This window comes from Hibiscus syriacus, unplaced genomic scaffold (genome assembly GCF_006381635.1).
Source record: "Hibiscus syriacus cultivar Baekdansim isolate YM2019G1 unplaced genomic scaffold, ASM638163v2 tig00111022_pilon, whole genome shotgun sequence".
Lineage (NCBI taxonomy): Eukaryota > Viridiplantae > Streptophyta > Magnoliopsida > Malvales > Malvaceae > Hibiscus > Hibiscus syriacus.
In genome coordinates this window covers 3,634,112-3,655,204 of record NW_024062956.1, presented here as the reverse complement: position 1 = coordinate 3,655,204, position 21,093 = coordinate 3,634,112, and the positions used below count along the sequence as shown (strand labels likewise).

The following is a 21,093-nucleotide window of genomic DNA, read 5'->3' as shown; positions in this document are numbered from 1 at the left end:
TGAAGATTCATGGGTAAAGGCATATATTGTAAAACACCATGAACATTCTCCCATGACCCTCCAAAACACAAATCTATCCAAACATGATCAACATTAGATGATTTCATTATTGTAAATTAATTTACTAAACAAACGAGCTGCGAAACTAAAACCTGTTGCCGGATGGGGAAGGATGTCGTTGGATATAGGAACGGATGTCGCCGGAGAGAGTGATAGATGGAGATGGAATGAGTTGCGATTTAGGGATTTAGGTTATGAGTTGCTTCTGCTGCGTAGTTATATACCCAAAACATTTGTGTTGCGAAACTAAAACCTGTTGCGAATTTGAAATTCAGTGTTGCGACAGTCAGAATTGCGTTGATAGTAAGAATCGCGTTGCGATAGTCAAAATCGCATTGCGATTTACATATTCGCATTGCGATTTCGGAAAATCGCAACGCGAATTTGGAAAATCGCAATGCGATAGTCAGAATCGCGTTGCGATTCTGGAAACTGATTTGCGATACCAGAGATCGCGTTGCGAATTATCGATCGCATTGCGATTTAGTTGGTCATTTTGGCAAATCCAAAAAAATTTGATTAAAATCATATATTATAAGGTATTTTTGGTCACTGAGATTATTTTCTCTTGAATAAAATGCATCCTAATATTCTAAGAATATAGGAGGTAAAAGCTGCATTAATAAATGGGACGGTGTCGTTTACTTATTTTTTTCAAATAACCATTGGAATTACGGCAACAACCTTTACATATACGCAATATTTATTATTAATTAATTTGAAAAAAAAGCGATAAAGAAATTTAAAACGAAAGAAATCGTCTTTTAGCGACGTATATGAAGAAAGACCGAGTTTGGAACTCCAATGACAGATCAAAAACTCTAACTTTACAGTTTGATTTCAATTTTCAAAGGTGAAGAAATTGATCGTCTCTTTTTTTTCCCTGATTCTGAATTTGATGTATTTAGAATCTAGGTTTAGCTGACCCAGCAGTTGACTTAATGAACCTGATTTTGGACAATTTTTTCCTTATAATTCTTAGTAGCTAAGCAAGGCCTTTAGCTATTTGGTGGTGATCTTGTTCAAGTTTAGAGTTTTCTGAAGGTTTCAAAGGTTTGGAAGTTATATATCATGCCCTTATATTTGTATTCTGCAATTGCTGCTATAATAGGAGAGAATTTGATATTTACTTTTAAATACTTTATTTATTTGCGTTATATTAGTTTCTTTTTTTATTCAGTAACTTGTTCAATTTTTGGAGGTTTTGAAGTTGGTATTTTGATAATTATACTTTCCCCTGAAGATTTGGGAACTAGGGTTTTATTCATTTTTGGATTTAAAGAATTTTGATGCTGTTGATTATTATTCACATAAATTTTTAGATTTGAATTAGGTTCTGCTGGTACTTCAGTGAAAAAAAGAAGCAAAACCAGACTTTTGATCATTCTAGTTAACGATGGTGAGGCAAATTATAGTTATTCCTGTTTGATTATTTTATTGCATTCTTGTAATTTTGAGTGGGAGTTTATTTTTCCATGGAGGTTTACTGGGAAGAACTTTTATGTTAATGATTATAACCCAAGGATGAATGCATTTAGGCACTATTTCTTTGCACTTTTCCATTTCTTCGGATGTTTATTCAACGATACCGATTTGTTTGATAGAGATTAAACTAAGAATTGATGAATATTAGGAAGAATTTGAAGAACAGAAGCAGTGTAACATCCGCAATACCGGGTTAGTGACCAAATTGTAAAGTTTCAGAATTTGGTGACTAAAGTAGAAGAATGAAAGAATTCAATGATTATTTGAATATATATTGAAGGGTATTTGGTAATTATTAAAGGAAATTAAGGGTATTATGGTCATTTGACCAGAAAGATTTTTTATAATTTTTTTTAAGGGTAATAAGCACGTATGAAGAAGAGTCCAGAGCATTCTTCAGTCTTCTTCTTCCTCCTCTCCACCGTGAAGCTTGGTATAAGGTAAGTGAGTCTTTAGTTGGTTAATTCTTTCGTTTTAAAGCTTGTTTTGATTCTTGGGATATTAAGAAAGATTAAGGAAAGCTTTAGGGGGCTTAAACCTCAAAGATTAACAAGTTATGAGAAATTAAGAAAAATGAGTTTTTAAGTGAATTTTTGATATGGAAGGAGTTAATAGATTGTGAAGTTGAATTTGACTTGTCAAGGATTAAATTAAGAGATATGAAGTGATAGAATGAGAATTAGAACACATTGAAAATTTGGTATGATTTTTGAATCTTATATGGAAGATAGAATTTTGAGTTTAAAGAAGTGATTATGGAGTAGAAATGAGTTTAAGTATGTGTATGAAAGTTAGGAATATTAAAGGGAATGAAGTATGATGTGTTGAGCTGAAAATGAAGGATTTTCGAGCTCAAAATATGATTTCTGGGCAAGGGGAATCGGTACCCATTCAAGGGGAACCGATACCCCTTCAAACGAACAAGAATTTCCAGTATGTCATGGGGGAACCGATACCCCCATAGGGGGGAACCGATTCCCCCTAAAGGAAAATTGAGAATATGGGTTTAATAAGTTAGTTTAAGTTGCTAGTATCTAATTACAAGGTGTAGGTACCTAATGATGGTCTCGAAATGTACAATTATGTAGATTCTACGCATAAAGCAATTCCGGAACGTTTGGCAAGTAAGATCGATCAAGGGAAAGATAAGAGATTGGAATTGGCTAGTGAGGCCAGGTGAGTGCATATTAGTTAGTTTATGGTGCTAAATGGAAACAAGACTTGCGACAAGTCTATTTCCTATGTTAGAATGCATGAATATATGATTATACGTATATGAATGACATGAATTGTATGTATGCATGAATATATGTGTTGACATGCTTTTGAATGTAATGTTATGAGAAGTATGTGCTATATAATGTATATATATATACATATGTGAAACTGAACTATGTGACTGCATGAGAAAGATATGAGCCATATGACATGATATAGGTGAACATGAGAAAGCAAAGTATGAGATATAAACTATGTGATCATAGTAAAATATAATTATATTATTATATGATAAGTGAAATAAGCTGGATAATATTGATCTATAGGATGAAGTGAAAATAGTACACTAACTAGGGGATTTGAACATAAATGATAAGATGAACGTATAAGATAAGCTAGATGGGAAAGATTCATAGGTTTAAATAAAACTATAACATGGGTTGAATGATAGAAATTTGTGAAGTTATATGAGAAGATTATAAGAGTGATATGAAATTGAATTAAGTAACAGATTAGATTATATATAGAAATAATAGAAGTGAGATATGTTTATAAGTCTGCCCTAGATGAATACGAAATATAAGAGTGCTATATGATTTATATTAGGATAATCTTGAGGATATAGATATATATAGATAGATATGAAATGAAATGAAATGAGTTATATGAATACACAATTATGTGATGAAATGGTGAATTACCTGAACATGTGAATATATATATATATATATATATATATATATATATATATATATATATATATATGTTTAAGAGAAGGCATAAGATTAAGATATAAGCAATATGACTTATAAGTATTGCTATTATAATGTTACATGATATGTTATGTATGTTAAAGGAATTATGTGATGGTATAAGAAATGCTATGAAATATATATATGTGAAAACAAGTATAGGTTATGAGATAAAACTTATGACTATAAGCTACGTGAAAGTGTTCTAGGTGTTTCGATATATTATATGAAGTATATGATCTTATGTGAACAAGATATGATAAGTATGTTTATATGAATAAAGGTGATTGGGTGAGAAATGATAGAAATTATATGAAAACATGACATATGTGACATGTGAATTATATGGAAATGATCTACGTGCAAGTGAACTACGGGACTATGTGATCATATGAAAAGAAGCTATGTGATACGTGATAAGTGAAAGTGAATTACAAGTTTATGTGAATATTTGAAATGAAATAAATGATAACGCCCATGTTATGTGTCATGAGAGCTAGGGGTATAGTTGGCATGCCAAGAGTCGAGGGTTTATTCGGTTCTTTAGGACATATGTATATCCTTTGGAACCTGTGTGAAGTCTTGAAAGACACATACTTGATCCATAGTATATGTATATGATTCTTAAGGAATTCTACGTGGTCCTTATGGACATCATTCTACGGGCACTACGGTGCAATTCTACGGGCACTTCGGTGCAATTCTACGGGGCACTTCGGTGCATTTATACGAGCTGTGGTGACAGCATAGTGCACAACCTCTATAGACTCACATATCGATAGTTCTCACATATATACATGGGCTAATCCAGAGATATGAACAAATATAAGTTAGTGGTATGATAAATGCTATAGAAATTATATGATGTTGTGTGTATAGTGTTTGATTGAAAAAGTATGTGATTATATGATAACATGTGAATGATGAATTATGTGTATGTATGAATTTACTACGATTAATCTGATATGATTCTATACGATATGAAAAATGCCTGGAATTGCTATAACATGATAGAACAGAACATGCATGTATCAATATATGTTTTAAAGTGCATTATAAGTGGTTATGCCTCACTAAGTCTTCGACTTAGCGTGTGATTGTTTCACACGTAGGTTTCGAGAAGAGTAAGGAGTGATGCGGAGCAAGACAGGTCAGTTTTCCTTACCAAAAGATCAGATCAGAAATATTTGATAAAGTATGTTTTTGGTTATGTATAAAGTGTTGGCATGTAATAAGTCATTAAGTACGAGCACTCTGATAAAGTCTGTATTTTGTTTTAAATAAAGTTTTAAATTTCCCGGGATTTTTCTTAAGAGTCAAGGTTTGAAAAGTCAATGTGACACTTCGGACTCGTATCCGGGTCGGATACGGGTTGGGGGTGTTACAAGCAGGGTGAAGACATTGAAGGAAGAATAGATCTAGAGAGAAACGAAGCATCATAACATTTTCATTCATTTTGATTGATAAAAACCCTAGACCCATTAGGGTTATAATATCTGATTGCAAAAATGGGACTGTGGTTAAAATGGGCGGTATCATTGTTGTGAAGGTTTGGTGAAAATGGACAAGAATTTGATGGACAAAGTTACTGCCTTTGGTGAACTCCTCAAGACTGAAGGAGCCGAGGTGGGCAGAAAGATGAGCGCTGGCATGAGCTCGATGAGCTTTAAGGTGAAGGAGCTCTTCCAAGGCCCGAACCCTGCTGATAAGCTTGTTGACGATGCCACCTCAGAGGCCCTTGATGAGCCTGATTGGGCCTTGTTTCTCGATATCTGCGACATGATCAACCATGAAAAAATTAGCGGTGTTGAATTGATTCGTGGCATAAAGCGGAGGATGATGTTAAAGAACCCTAGGGTTCAGTATTTGTCCCTGGTGTTGCTTGAAACTTGTGTCAAGAATTGCGAGAAGGCATTTTTCGAGGTGGCAGCTGAGGGGGTTCTTGATGAGATGGTTAAGCTTATTGACGATCCTCAGACTGTAGTTAATAACCAGAACAAGGCTTTGATGCTTATTGAATCATGGGGGGAATCAACCGATGAGCTCCGCTATTTACCTATTTATGAAGAGACTTACAAGGTAAAAACATATTTTTCATGTTTTGTGTAGTTGTTGAGACGAGTTACAGAAACATGATCATTTAATTTTGTTTTTCAGTTTTCCTGATGTGTTTATGATTCAAAGTTGTCTAGCTTTAGTTTAATTTTTGAACTTTCTTTCAGTTGCTTTACAGTCTTGGAATTGTGGTTAATATATCCTACAAATCCTCACACAATCAGAGGACGAAAAAATTTCCAATAAAAAAGAGCGAAATGTTTCAACTTATTTGTTTAGTTCAGTTCATTGCAATCATAAGATCAATTTAGGAAGTCTGCATATAAGCTTTCTCGAACAATTGAATTCTTGACTAGAACGTTTTGGTACATCAACGTCTCTTGAATTATTTTTGCTCTGAATTGCAATAGGATTAAATATGCATCCCAAACGCATGGTGCGGTGTTGCTACTAAGATGAACCCTTATCTTTATCTTTATCTTTTGACTTTTGAGATTTCTCAAATAATCCTTTTCTCTGTTGTAGAGCTTAAAATCAAGGGGTATTCGCTTTCCTGGTCGTGATAACGAGAGCTTGGCACCTATTTTTACCCCTCCTCGTTCAGTTTCTGCAGCAGAAGTAGATGCTAGTCTTGCAAATCAGTTTCAACATGACATGCAGCTTCAGCATGATGCTCCTCTCCAAACCTTTACCGTCGAACAGACTGAGGAAGCATTTGATGTAGCAAGAAACAGCATCGAGCTTCTTTCAACTGTGTTATCCTCATCACCACAACAAGATACTCTTGAGGTATTATTGTCTTTTCTAGCACTTCTTAGTTTCTAGCTCATAAAAATGACCAGTGAAGTATGCCTCCTTCTATGGTGCCGAGTCAAGCCTTAAAAATCCAAGTCTTGGCCGTATGAGTCGTTAATGTGTTTTGTCCATGTATATCAATGAATGATCGGAACATTGTTGCATGTAGTGAGCCTTATAACGTGCAAAGATCATCTTGTTTTTCAATAAATTTTCATATTGCTCTACTTTTCGAGGAATTTACTTTCGGTTTAGAGTTTTTCAATCTTTTTACGACATTACCTTCAACAATGAATATTGGTGAGAATTCAGATCACAATAGCTGTATCAAGTTTTCCCATAGAGATTGAAGTCAATGTCTACGACTTGTTATGCATGCATGCTCCGCTAGAAGTGTATATTGAAAGAGATGCTTTGTGGTGATGGTTGACATGTCATCGAATTAGATTTAACATATTTTTAATCTTTCGATATGTCCATGCTCGGAAAAGAAAACAAATAAAATAAAAAGAAGTTGCAAAAATAAGTAGGTGCCGAGTTCAAGGGTTTTCTTTTAATGCCTTATGTACTGATTTGAATCCACTGTAATTTTCGTTACTTTGTTGGCAGGATGATTTGACAACTACGCTTGTCCAGCAATGTCGACAGTCCCAATCCACTGTTCTAAGAATCATCGATACTGCTGGAGCCAACTCAGCCCTGCTTTTCGAAGCTTTGAATGTGAACGATGAGATCCAGAAAGCTCTTTCAAAGTATGAAGAATTGAATATGCCATCAGCGGTTCGTAGTGAGCCAGAACCTGCTATGATTCCCGTGGCTGTCGCGCGTGATGATTCACCCCATCATGCGAGAGAAGATGCATTGATTAGAAAACCAGCAGGTACACGACAAGGGACTAACGGGGGAAGCAATGACGACATGATGGACGATCTCGATGAAATGATTTTTGGTAAGAAAGGTGGAGGTTCATCCGAAGATTCAAAGAAGCAGCAAGGAACTAAAGACGATCTAATCACACTCTGATTGATACTCAACTCCATTCCATAGTTTATGACAGAAGGCCTGTGTCGGGTCATTGTAGGCATTTTTTGGAATCAAAAACTGGGGACGAACACAGATTTTTCTTTCGCATTTGTTGTTCCGTAAAATACATACTTGGATTTGTTATGTGTATGGCTATTGGCTATCATATTGATGGTTTGATGACATGACTGGTTCTTATTTGCTCTTTGCTGCCTGCTTAATTCATGTCCCTTATTTATGGATTATTATTTTGGTTAAAGTACACAAATGATCTAATATTTTGTTGAATCCTCAACTATTAAAAGTTACAAAATGATCCATTGATTATAGAGAGTTGATTTGTTAAGTCCCTCGACTATAAAAAGTTAATTTTTTTAGTTTCGTGATTATTAAAAGTTATAAAATGATCACCTAATTATACATTATGTTTAAAACTCGTCTTCTTCAGTTAAAAAATAAACAATCGTCTGAGTTGGACATTAACATGCTGACTGAGATATGATAGTCGTTTGAGATTATGAGATCATATTTTATCATATCTCAGTCAGCAGGTTAACGGCTAGCTCAGACCGTCGTTAATTTTTTAACCAAAAAAAGATAAGTTTGAAACATAATAAATAATCGGGTGAACATTTTGTAACTTTTGATAGTTAAATAACTCAATAAAATAATATCATATAATTAGAGTACACGTGTGTATGTATTTGTCTCACAATTTTTCTTCCAAGTTAAGGGATTATACAAGAATTGAACATACGACCTTCATTCAATCAAGTCATTGTTATATTCAATCAAATCTTCGTTTAAATATATATTTTTTTGTCATCCCACCAAGGGTTTAATTAACTCATCTTAATGAACCTATCAAATGACTTTAGTGGTAAAAGAGAATGTTATTTTTTTTAGAGGTCATAGACTCAAACAGTTGCATCTGTGAAGTGCATGCACATCGTCAATATGTTAGAAAGTTTTAAACATATACAATCTTATAATCATTACAAACTATTAAAAAAAGTAACCGTTTTAATACTAAATATAATAAAATATAAAATCACTAATAAATTATTGATAAAAATGAATGTTGTTTTAATGGACTTGAGTCCTTGTAATCCTCTCATATTATTAAAAAAATATAAAATCACAAACAATTCATTGAGTTGCTTGAGTGATAAATTAAAAGGAAATGTTATTCTCCCTATAGGACATCATGTCATTGTAATCATCTTAAACTATTCAAAAATATATATATATCACAAAAATAGTTGAAATTCAACCCGTGACTTGACATAGACTTAAACTTGATTCGAAACCCAAAACAAACACACTCTCACACACACATATATATTATTTTAATTATTTATTGAATTTGAATTTTATTTATTTAATTTTATTAATTAAACATCTAAGTCTAAAATTTAAAAACCTAATAATTAAAATAAACTCAATTTAATTTTAATTTTTAATTAATTATGATAAATCTAATTTCGTTCTCGTTCAATATTTTTTTATATAATCTAATTCTAACACTGTAAAATCATAAAAAAATTATCATCATTTATATAAAATTTTATTTATTTTTATTTTTAATCTTTTAATTTTATTAATTTAATAATCGTTTTAAATTTTAGATTTTTAAATTCGCATCCGAAATCTTTAAGAAAATATGGTCACAGGCCTATAATAGTTTTCTGGGTATTGTAGAGGTGAAGGAGACAACCAAAACATTGTCTGAATATTCCAAGTTATTGAATTCGTCGATTAATCCTTATTTAGTTTTCTATATTAATATATTTCACTTTATTTTTTTGAATTGTTGGCATATTTTTATATAGATGTGTTTATGTATTTTAAAAAAGTTTCTATTTTATGGTTGTGTGTTTTTAAGCTTATATTTTTTACACATGCACTTTAAATCATTATTATATGTCGATAGTTGCAACTATTCATATATAACATCCCTTAAAACAATAATTACTTCATTATTAATGGCATTCCCGTACATATATTTAAACCCTAAAAACTAAATCCCTTCGCTCTAATTTGTTACATTTATCCTACCACTATATCCGCAACATATTTTTCCCCTCTAAGTAGATTTACAAGTTTTCAAATTTTCTTTCGTCTTCTCGAGCTCCTTAGAATTTTTAAGCTCCTCTTCCACTTCTTTCATTTTCCTTTGCTTTCGATGCCTCGAAATAATTGAACAATATATCAACTTATCATCTAAAAACGAGTTTGAATCATCGAAGTCGTAGAATCTATAAACACCATTCTCCTAATCAGATACAATTTCTTTCCCAAGGATTCATTTTCTGAACCTCATATATCTTTCTATTTTCCTCTTTTTACATAAACATTTAAACTACCAACTCCTATTTATATACATTTTAAAAAAACCATTATAACTGTTCGAGCTCGTCATGAAAGAATGACGAATTCCAAATTTCAAAATTAAAAATTTAATATATCAAACAGTCATACCAACTATAATTCTCAAACTCAACGGTCACCTTCACATGACCAAGGCCAATAAAAAATAATATCAAGGAAAGCTCGTCACGAGAGAATGACAAGTTCTCTAACACCGTAGCATTTGCCGTAGAAATAATAGGGAATGCCGTTCATGAGAACGAAAGCACAAACTGAGTAATTCACAACCAAAATAAACTATTTTAGAGCACACCTATAGGGGATGGGATGATTTCAACGCAGCCACAACTCTCACAAACAAGAAACATGCTGTGTATTTACATGTCACGAAGACGTGAGACCTTTAAGATGACTAGTTTTAAGCCATTCAAGGATATCAAACAAGGTATGGAAAGATTACAACATACAATACAATGCCAGCTAAAATTCCAATTCCTTTCTTTCCTCACCATTCTTTCAACATGCCATTAAAGAAACTACAAAATAAGGTAAGGAACCAATCACATTTCATCAGTTACTTTACAAAATATACATTTATAACATAACATTAAAGAAACAGTTTCATGAATATGTTTTCCTCACCATAGAGATTGTACCGATTCAAACAGTAATTGTAACATCCCAAACTATGGGTTAGTGACCAAATTGTAAAGTTTTAGAATTTGGTGACTAAAGTAGAAGAATGGATTAGTTCAGTGATTTGTTTGAAAATATTTCCTAAAAGTTGTTAGTAATTATTAAAGGAATTAAAGGGTAAAATGGTCATTTGATATTAAAGATATTTTATCCTTTTTATAAGAGATGAAAACGTGGAAGATGAAAACATTTTCATCTTCTTCTTCATTTCTTCTTCCTCCTCCCCGTGGAAGCTAAGCAAAGGTGAGTTTCTGATTTCTTGATTATTTGTTGAATTAAAGGTTGGGTTTTGATCATTAGAGGATAACTAAGCTTAAGGAAAGCTTAAGTTATCTTAAAATCAAAAGATAAAGGAGTTATGAAAGATTAAAAAAAAAATGGGTTTTTAAGTGAATCTTTGGAAAAAGAGATGATAAGTTGAATTGGGAACTAAATTTGACTTGTCATCAGCTAAATTAAGAAGTATTAAATGTTAGAACTGGATTTGAAACATGTGGAAAATAGGGTATGATTCTTGAAGTTCCTAAAAAGGAGAGGATATTAAGGTTAAAGATGGGATAAATGATTATAAGTGAGTTTAAACATGTATATGAAAGTTAGGATTATGAAAGGGGATGAAATATGAAGCATTTGAGTGAAGAGTTGATGATTTTCGGGTTCAAAAAGAGGTTCTGGGCAGAGTGCATCGATGCACATTCATAGTGCATCGATGCATCAAGGTTAAAACCCAGAATTTTGTTTGAAGGTGTATCGATGCATAGGTAGTGCATCGATGCACTCTTTTAAAATAGAAACATCGAATGCAATTAGTGCATCGATGCATAAGGCATGCATCGATGCATAAGGCATGCATCGATGCATCCCAGTGATAATACAACATCGAATGCATTTTATGCACCGATGCATCAGTAGTGCATCGATGCATACTTTCATTGAAAGATGAAATTGGCATTTTTCTTAGTCTAAGGAGTGAACCATTAGAGTATATTAGTTATAATACTGATATAGATCTATGAATGATTATGTAGATATAGAACGTGATCCCATTCAGAAACAATTGAAGGATTAGAATCGAATCAAAGCAAAGCTAAGGTGAGTGCAATTTAATTGTACTTATGTTATCGAATAAACATTGGCTTGTGATGAGCCAGTGATGGAGTTACTATGGTAAGAAGTGACTCCTAAAATGTTATTTGATTTGTGACTGATATGATGCTTATGTGTGTATGAGTACATGATTACATGTATATGTGATATGTGATATTGAACTATATGAAATTATAATATATGAGAATACATGCCTATGTGACAAGCTATGTGAAAGTGGATTACATGTTTATGTGAATATGTGATACGATATGAGATTCATAAATATATGTTTATGAGATATATGTTTACACAAACATAGGGTATGTGACAGAAGAGAAGGAACATGAGATTATAAGATCAATGATTACACGTATATGTGATACGTGACAGAAAAGAAGAGATATGTGTTTATAAGAGAAATGATATGATATAAGTTATGTGATTACATGTATGTATTAATACATCTTGCTTGCATTACATGTTAGTGTGATTGTGAATAGGTAGGAATGAAACAAATAATGATATAAGAATCTATTATAAAATATATGATATGAAATACATGGTTACACATACATGTGGTATGTGACAGAAGAGAAAGAACAAGTGATGAGAAATGTATTCATAATGATAATGCCCATGTTATGAGTTATGAGAACCTGTAGGTATAGTTGGCATGCCAAGAGTCAAAGAACTACCTATGTCTTTCGAGACATATGGACAGTATACCTATGTTCTAAGGGAACATATGGATAGTTTACCTAGGTTCTTCGGGACCTCTGGACAGTTACCGAGGATCTTTATGACCTCTGGATAGTTACCGAGGATCTTTATGACCTCTGGATAGGTCCTTCGGGACATTGATCGAGCTGTGGTGACAGTATATGTGTGCACAACCTCAATGTACTCACATACCTTAAGTTCTCACTAGTGTACATGGGCTAATAAAGATAATAAACAAACATACTGAATGTGATATGTATACGATGGGTTTATAAGTGATTTGAAATGTGTTTCATGAACCATATGATGTTATGTGTGTTTCTTAATGATAATGATAGAGATTATGATAATGATGGTATATGTTTATGTATGCTTTATGTTATATGAAATATTATATGTTTTATATGCCTCACTAAGTCATCGACTTAGCGTGTGATTGTTTCACACGTAGGTTTGGAAAGCGAAAAGAGAAGTAAAGAGGAACAAGACATGTCAGTTCTCCTTACCGAATGTCAGATCAGAAGAGAGGTGAATAATATGTATTTTTTATATATAAAGTTCTAGTTGGCATGTAATCAAAAGAATATATTGTATAAGCTCTGAATAGTTTTGTAAATGTTTTGAATAAGTTAAATGTTATAAAAGTTTTTAAATTACTCACTATTTTATACGAATAAATGTTTGAAAAGTCAATGTGACACTTCGGACTCGTATCCGGGTCGGATACGGGTTGGGGTGTTACAGTAATTATTATTTCTCTATATATTCGAATAAAAAAGTCTTAAGACATAAGATAAAATTTAAACACAAGTTACAGGAAATTAAAATCTTTACGTACCAAACTATTATTGTTTGTTAATGCATGTGTTTGTTCTTTTTTTTTGTCCAGAAGAAATCATTCCATATGCTTTTCACCTCGACTCTGATATGTTGGTTGCTTGACGATGCTTTTTCTTCCCCTGCTCAAATACATTCTTCATGTCACCATTTGAATCCTCCAATTTTGTGTTCTTTTCTTCGTTCAATTGCTCAACAGAGTCTCTTGACCTTTTCTTACCAAACTTTTGACCATTTCGCTTTTCCCTGAGAAGCTCCTTAATCCTCTATTTCTGCTGGTACCTCTTACTATTGGCCACCTTCCATTCCTTGTCCGTATACGGAGCAAGCTTCTTCAAAGAAACATATCGATTCAACTCTTTCTCGTCCAAAGCCAATGTCTCACTAGGTTTCAACCCATATCTATTAGGTTTGATCTTGACATATTAAATCTTGCTTTCAAGTCTCCAATTGTATCCTCATAGTCCAAACTATAAAATTCCTCCCACATATCCCGTAAAGCTTTCTGAATAAGCTTCCTCTTCCACTTACCTTCCAATTACGGATAATGATCTGTGCCTTCCGTACGTGTCAGAAACTCGCGAAGGCGCGGGTGACGAACCGCACCTCCCCCTTACGTGGCACCAGTTCTGACAGAACCCCTCGTTTTATTATCACCGTGTTAAAAAAGTGCTAGATCGGTAATATTTGGAGATAGAGTGCCTGACAGGTAATTATTGGGTCTAAGGGTGATATTTTGGTAAAAACACCTTAGATTTAGGTGTTTTAGACATTTTAATTATTATTTTAAAATATATTTAGAATTAAGAATTAATAAATTTGCATTGTCATAATAAAATAATAATAACATAGTCAATATCGTTATAGAGTGACTAAAAAACAATTGAATAAAATTTAGTGAATAAAATCAAGCGAGTTTAATAGGAGAAGAAAGATAGTTCAGTTACTAAATTTATAATTTACCCCTTTTAATCACAATGGATTCACTCAACTGACTGAAAGGTGAAAACAGTTTAATTTTCACTGGAAACGAACGGAAGATAGCATTGCCTCCATTTTCCCTGAAAGAACACTGAATACATGGACTCCCTCAACTCTACCTTCCTCTCCAGTACAATCCATCTCTACCCTTCCTTTCCTCTCTCTAAACCACCCTCCACGAACCGCAAACTTCGCATTCATTCCTCAGTCCGCCCAGACCCATTTTCCCTCAGCGACGGCAACCCCGCAAAACCCAGACCCAAATCTAAAAACCCCAAAAACCCACTCTCAGACGACAACGCGCGTCGAATCATAAAGAAGAAGGCTCAATACTTGAGCGCGTTGAGGCGTAACCAAGGTTCACGCGCCATGACTCCGAAATGGATAAAGAGAACTCCGGAGCAGATGGTGAAGTACTTGGAAGATGAGAGGAACGGGGAGTTGTATGGGAAGCACGTAGTGGCGGCGATAAAGGCTGTTAGAGCGATGGGGCAGAGAAAAGAAGGGGAAGTTGATGTGAGAAGAGTGATGGGGAGTTTTGTTGGGAAGTTGAGCTTTAGGGAAATGTGTGTCGTTTTGAAAGAACAAAAAAATTGGAGGCAAGTTAGGGATTTCTTTGCTTGGATGAAGTTGCAGGTATGTTGTTTTAATTAGTTTTTCTGATACTTGTATGCTTCGTGCAGTTTTTAGTATTAGTATTTGTTTTTTTCCCCCGAAATCATATTTGCTTGAATTTAACACTGTAAATGTTAAACATATGTAGGGGTAGTCCGGATAAGAGATGTTTAATCTTTTCTGTTGAAATTTATCATTTATATTACACGCAATGTCCTTATTTTTAAGTCTTTGTGTTCGGAATCGTACCATTTAGCATGTTCCAATGAGCAAATTTACCTGCCTTGATACATATGTTGTTTCCTATACAAGTAAAACAGTGTGTTTTTCTACTAGAGAAGGTTAAACTCTATATTTTATGTTTCTATCTAAATACATTGTTTGCCTTTTTACTTCTAATTGTGTTATGTTTAGCTTTCGCAAAGAGATGCAAAGTAATTATGTTGCTATGTTAAGAAACATTGAACATTAATAGATTATAATTATAGATTTGTGCTTGAACAGTTGTGCTATCACCCGAGTGTTATTGTTTATACAATTGTTTTGCGAGCTTATGGGCAAGTGGGGAAAATCAAACTAACTGAGCAGACCTTCCTGGAGATGCTTGAAGCGGGATGTGAACCCGATGAAGTAGCTTGTGGTACCATGTTGTGTACATATGCTAGATGGGGACGACACAAGGCTATGCAATCATTTTATTCTGCCGTGGAAGAAAGGGGCATCAAATTGTCAACTTCTGTTTACAATTTTATGCTGTCTTCTTTGCAAAAGAAATCACTCCATGAAAAGGTCATTGATTTATGGAGGCAAATGGTTCATAAAGGGGTGGCACCTAACAGGTTCACTTATACAGTAGTAATCAGCTCACTTGTTAAAGGGGGTCTTTGTGAAGAGGCTTATAAGTCTTTTGATGAGATGAAGAAACTTGACTTTGTGCCTGAGGAAGCAACTTATAGCCTGCTTATTAGTTCTCACACTAAAGATAGTAACTGGAAGGATGCACTAAGATTATACGAAGATATGAGATCCAGGGGAATAGTTCCAAGCAACTACACATGTGCTTCACTTTTAACTCTGTATTATAAGAAAGAAGATTATTCACAAGCTCTATCTCTTTTTACTGAGATGGAAAGAAATAAAATTGCTGTTGATGAAGTTATATGGCTTGCTAATTAGAATATATGGAAAACTTGGGCTTTATGAGGATGCCCAAAAAACATTTGAAGAGATTGATCGGATTGGCCAACTAAGTGATGAGAAAACATATTTAGCAATGGCGCAAGTCCATCTTAATTCAGGCAATCCTAAGAAGGCTCTTGATATTATTCAAATGATGAAATCTAGAGACGTTTGGTTCTCAAGATTTGCTTATATTGTTTCTTTGCAATGTTATGTCATGAGTGAAAATCTGGACTCTGCTGAAGTGACATTACAGGCTTTAGCCAAGACTGGACTTCCCGATTCTGGTTCATGCAATGACATGCTCAGACTGTATATTAAACTTAACTTGACAGAAAGGGCCAAGAAATTTATTGTGCAGATAAAGAAAGATCAAGTAGCTTTTGATGAGGAGCTTTATAGGACAGTTGTAAAAATATATTGCAAGGAGGGAATGAGAGAAGACATTGAACAACTGACAAAAGAGATGGTTAGTGATGATTCATATAAATATAACAAGTTTATTCAAACATTTTTTAAAGCCATATGCGGAGAATCCCTTGGACATCAGAAAGTCAAAGGCAATGGGACCTCCGACAAACTTGATTCCACGGCTCTTGGGTATTTGCTCAGGCTGTATCTGGAATGTAAGGATTTGAATAATTTGGAAAAAGTATTAAAGTTGTTGCTTGAGACTGCTGATAGCATGTCTGTATTAACTCAACTTCTTAGCAACTTTCTGAAAGAAGGTAATTTTTTGTTCACTATTGTAATAAATATATTTTTCATTGAATTAAAGAAATATATTTTAAAATTTATTTGTTTATTTGTTCATCTTGTGTGATTGAAGCCACAACTTAGTGTGGTGCGTTTCACTTGAGTTTTGATTTTGATTTCTTGAATTAGGTGATATATCCAAAGTGAAAGCTCTTAATGACCAAGTTGTCAGGCTAGGTTGCAGTGTGAATGATGCAACAATTGCATCTATTATTGGTTTATATGGAAGGGACCAGAAGCTAGAACAGGCCGAATATGTCTTCGCTGCAGTTGCAAATTCTCCCACTTGTGGGAAATTGATATATAACTCAATGATTGATGCATATGTTAAATGCAGTAAACCTGAGGCGGGATATTCATTATATAAAGAAGCATTCAAAAAGGGGCATGATCTAGGTGCCATTGCCATCAGCAAAGTTGTCAACTCATTGACTAATTTTGGTATTTGTTTATATAATTCTGCAAACATACAAAACATTTATAGTATTTACGAGGGATCATCAAGTTATAGCATATGGTTTATGTGAAAATCTCCAGAGTAATTAAATAATCAGGGCTCGAAGTTCATTACTTGTGATGTCTTTAATGTTTATTGCTTATAACATCCGTGAAGTTTTGGTAGATTGCTTATAAAATTCTTCAATGATTTAACATAAGAGCTAAACCTAACAATCATTGGAATTTAGCTTCTAAAGTTTAAGAGTGTAATAGTGGTTGGAATATTTTGTAGAGAAATCCTTTTTTGTTGTCAAAAAATTGTTAAGACTTTAGGTTTTTTTTTATCCTTTACTGCCTATTTGTTTATAGAAATTGTGATGTCATGATAGTGTGCTGGTGTGCTAATCTAAAATGTCAAGCAACCTTATGGTTTTATATGCGTCTCTGTTTAATTTGCTGTTGTTACTGATATACTGCATCTCTTTCAGTGAGTAACAATATTAATCTTTCTCCAGGAAAACATCAAGAGGCTGAAGAGATGATACACTTTTGTTTTCAGAACAATTTGGAACTTGATACTGTAGCATACAATACATTCATCAAGGCAGCTTTAGAAGCAGGTTGCTTAAAACATTCTTTGTTCACTACATACTAATGATCCCACAGGTTAAAGTTCACAATAATTAGTTCAAATTTTATAGGTAAATTACATTTTGCAACCAGCATTTATGAGCATATGCTTTCCAAGGGAGTTGGTCCATCAATTCAGACTTATAACACTTTGATTAGGTAAGAAGTTGAGCACCAAGAAATTATTTGTCTATAATTGAATGTTGATGTGACAGTTGCAGCTTACTCGTGCAGTGTGTATGGACGAGGTCACAAGCTGGACAAGGCAGTGGAGATATTCAACCTTGCTCGCAGCTTGGGCATGACTCTGGATGAGAAGGCATATATGAATCTTATTTGCTATTATGGGAAGGCTGGTAATGTTCGATCTCTTCTCTGTGAAAAAAATTGAGAATATTAATTAGCAATTGTATACTCTAGCAAACAAAATAGCAATATTATACCAATGGCTCTTTAGGTTTTCCTTGAAACTCTATCCCTATAATTTTAACTTCTAAATCCTAAACCCTGTAAGTTTCAAGGCTCTAGGGTCATACCTTCTATATGGATCTGTATAAGTGAAAAAGGAAAAATTGCTTGAAAGAATCAAATAATTGTGAAATTCTCATGAATTCTTTTTTTTCTCTTCTTTTCGTATCTCCCAAACTTCATTTCTCTCTCTTTTATAACTGCCTCTGTCCTTTTACTTCTTTCATTCTTGCTGTCAATTTATTGTCATTTAAGAGGGAAATTACTAATTAGGTGCTGCTTATGGTTTTTTATCAGTCTTCCTATACACTGGTAGAATTATCTTAAATTTGATTGACTTGATTCATATTTATAGCCATAGTATATGTATTTGTAACTTGTATGTATTTCATATGCTTATGTAGTAACCATATGAATATCATGCATTTTAAAATGCACATATTGCAGTTGAAGTAGATTGTGCATTTTATTTATTGGCTTCTTCCTAGTTTGCTATGTTTTTATGACAAGAAGGAAGCTGATGCTAATATCAATATTTCCAGCATTTTGTCCACTCTTTAGCTGCTTATAGAAACATTATGGAAAAACTAGCTGCTGAACATTATTGCTGTCAAGGCTTAAAGGAACTGCTGACCAAATTTACCCTGAATGGGATTATTGATGATGTATGCCTGCTAGATGATCTAGACAACAGTTAGATTTCCTTGTTACATCGTCGTCAATAATTTAATTGTTTTGCAGGTAAAAGGGATGAAGCTGCCTCATTGTTTGCTAAAATGCTAGAAGAGGGGATAGATCCCGGAATGGTATGCTTATCTCACTGTTAAATAAGTATGAAGAAGCTTGAGTACCATTTGGTTGTGAATAATGTATATGGGTATTTTTTATGATAGCCTTTGTTGATACACTAACTCCTTTTGCTATTCAGAACCCTGATTGAAGCATGGGACACCACATAAAAATATGCTAGTGTGTGTTGTTATCTATGTTTGCATATATGATTTGGTATTTAGCGCTACACATTATTATTTTAATAACACTTATCCATACGTAGAAAAATCTTTTTAATCTGTTAACTCTCAGTTTTAAACAAAAGTTATACTTGAACTATTGATATACTCATTTGGTGCTACTGTTGCCTTCTGGGGAAATGCAGGTAAGCTACAAAATTATGATCAACATATATGCCAGTGCAGGTCTATGTGATGAAGTTGAGAAACTTATTGAAGCCATGCATAGGGATGGTCCCTCACCTGACTCGTCCACCTATCTTTCCCTTCTTCAGGCTTATACTGAGTGTTTGAAATATGCAGAAGCGGAGCTAACTATAGCTTCTATGAGAAAAATGGGCATCCTGCCAACTTGTGCTCATTTTAATCTTTTATTGTATGCTTTTGCAAAAGGAGGGATGACGAGGGAAGCAGAAAGAGTTTATAAGGAACTAATTACAACTGGTATAAGTCCTGACCAGGCATGTTACCGAACCATGATAAGATGTTATTTTGACTATGGATTGGTGGAAGAAGGCATAAGCTTTTTTGAGCAGATCAAGGATACTGCAAAACCAGATAGGTATATCATGAGTGCAGCTGTGCATTTTTACAAGTATGCAGGAAAGGAATCTGAAGCTCAAAGTATTCAGGATTCCATGAATAATTTTGGGATCCCATTTTTGGAAAACCTCAAAGTAGGATCCAAGATGAAAACCCTTTGATCTTTAACAGTATCATTTTGGTACAATGCTTCACATTTGGAAAGTATCTTCATTTCTAGCCTGAGACCTAGCTTTTTTCTTGGAAGAAGGCCATGATTTACCAGGTTATTGCCTTTCTCTGTGTTTTCCTTTTCCTGCATCAGATATTATATATTTATGCATTTGTATATACATATTATATATGTGTGTGCGTGTGTGTGTGTTCTTGTGGTTTTCCCCATTAATTGGTTCATATGGCTATTTCATGTTAAGCAAAAAATGAGTTGGAACAATATGGATCCAGGCTAATTGTTTGTCAGCCTAAATTATTATTATTTGTGTTTCTATGGCTGATAACTTTACTGCATGCTGTGATGAAATGAAGATTTGGTGAATTGTTCATTTGCTCTTGTTGTGCATGTTTGACGTTGAAAATCACTCTAATTTTTCAATCAATTTCTTATATAAATATCTCAAATTCAGCTTCCAGCGGACAGAAGATATACCAGTTAAATGCCTCCAGATCTCACCTTAATGACCACATCTGAACAGTGTTACATTAGCTTAAGCAAATCAATTAAAATCTGCTCCATTGAACTGCTTGAGTGTTGTAATTCTTGAAGATATGGTGAGGATGTCATTCTACTTTTGTTCTAAATAGAAACAGAATCAAGATATTTTACGAGATCTAATAATGGGCGGAGATCTGAATTTTAGAATCTGTGTTTTTTGTTCTTTTCTATTGGTAAAATAACATGAGGTTTTCTTATCTGCAGTGCAGGTTTGGAATTTTTATTTTTCTGTAATTGTTTGTTTACTTTCATTTTTGTCCCATTTTATATCGATGGTTGCTCTTACCAATTACTATCCTTCATTGTTTAGGTTTGGGTTTAGGTACCCGGGTTTATTCGATCTATTCTATTTGACGGCCTTGTGGTTGAATGGAAACTCTAAAGTGAAAGCTAACTCTCTTCGAACGGCTGATGCTGAAAGATACTCTTTATTGCTTCCCTCTGAGAACCGTCAAGAGGAATCAGAGCTGGTAGCAGCGTAGGAGAAAACGTTAGTATTGCTCTCAAGTTGAATGACTCTGCTTTTCGATGGTTTTTTTTTTGAATAGTCTCATTAGAATTTTCTTAACCTACAAGGCACACACACCTTGCAGAGGCTGCTGTTCAAACCCAGGACCTTTAAGAAGATTAACATTATCTTTTACCAATGAGATCACTTGAT

At 33.8% G+C, this 21,093-nt stretch overlaps 2 protein-coding genes across 3 annotated transcripts; both read left to right on the top strand.

Moving 5' to 3' along the window:
• Positions 1-783: 783 nt before the first annotated feature.
• On the top strand, positions 784-7,573 carry LOC120150378 (TOM1-like protein 1). 2 transcript variants are annotated; one of them, XM_039163065.1, is made up of 4 exons: positions 784-913; positions 5,065-5,594; positions 6,096-6,359; positions 6,975-7,573. In XM_039163065.1, exons 2-4 carry the CDS (start codon positions 5,076-5,078, stop codon positions 7,386-7,388), a joined length of 1,197 nt encoding a protein of 398 aa, XP_039018996.1. In that variant the 5' UTR covers positions 784-913; positions 5,065-5,075; the 3' UTR covers positions 7,389-7,573. The 2 variants fall into 2 exon arrangements, with proteins under 2 accessions (XP_039018996.1, XP_039018997.1); XM_039163066.1 differs by lacking the exon at positions 784-913 and adding an exon at positions 960-1,113.
• A 6,508-nt stretch (positions 7,574-14,081) lies between these two features.
• On the top strand, positions 14,082-21,093 carry LOC120150471 (pentatricopeptide repeat-containing protein At5g27270-like). Its single transcript, XM_039163162.1, is given in 10 exon segments — positions 14,082-14,717; positions 15,201-15,856; positions 15,858-16,603; positions 16,761-17,072; positions 17,585-17,689; positions 17,771-17,858; positions 17,934-18,055; positions 18,909-18,973; positions 19,324-19,985; positions 20,755-21,093. Coding segments are annotated over 9 exon segments (3,189 nt in total). The 5' UTR covers positions 14,082-14,180; the 3' UTR covers positions 19,882-19,985; positions 20,755-21,093.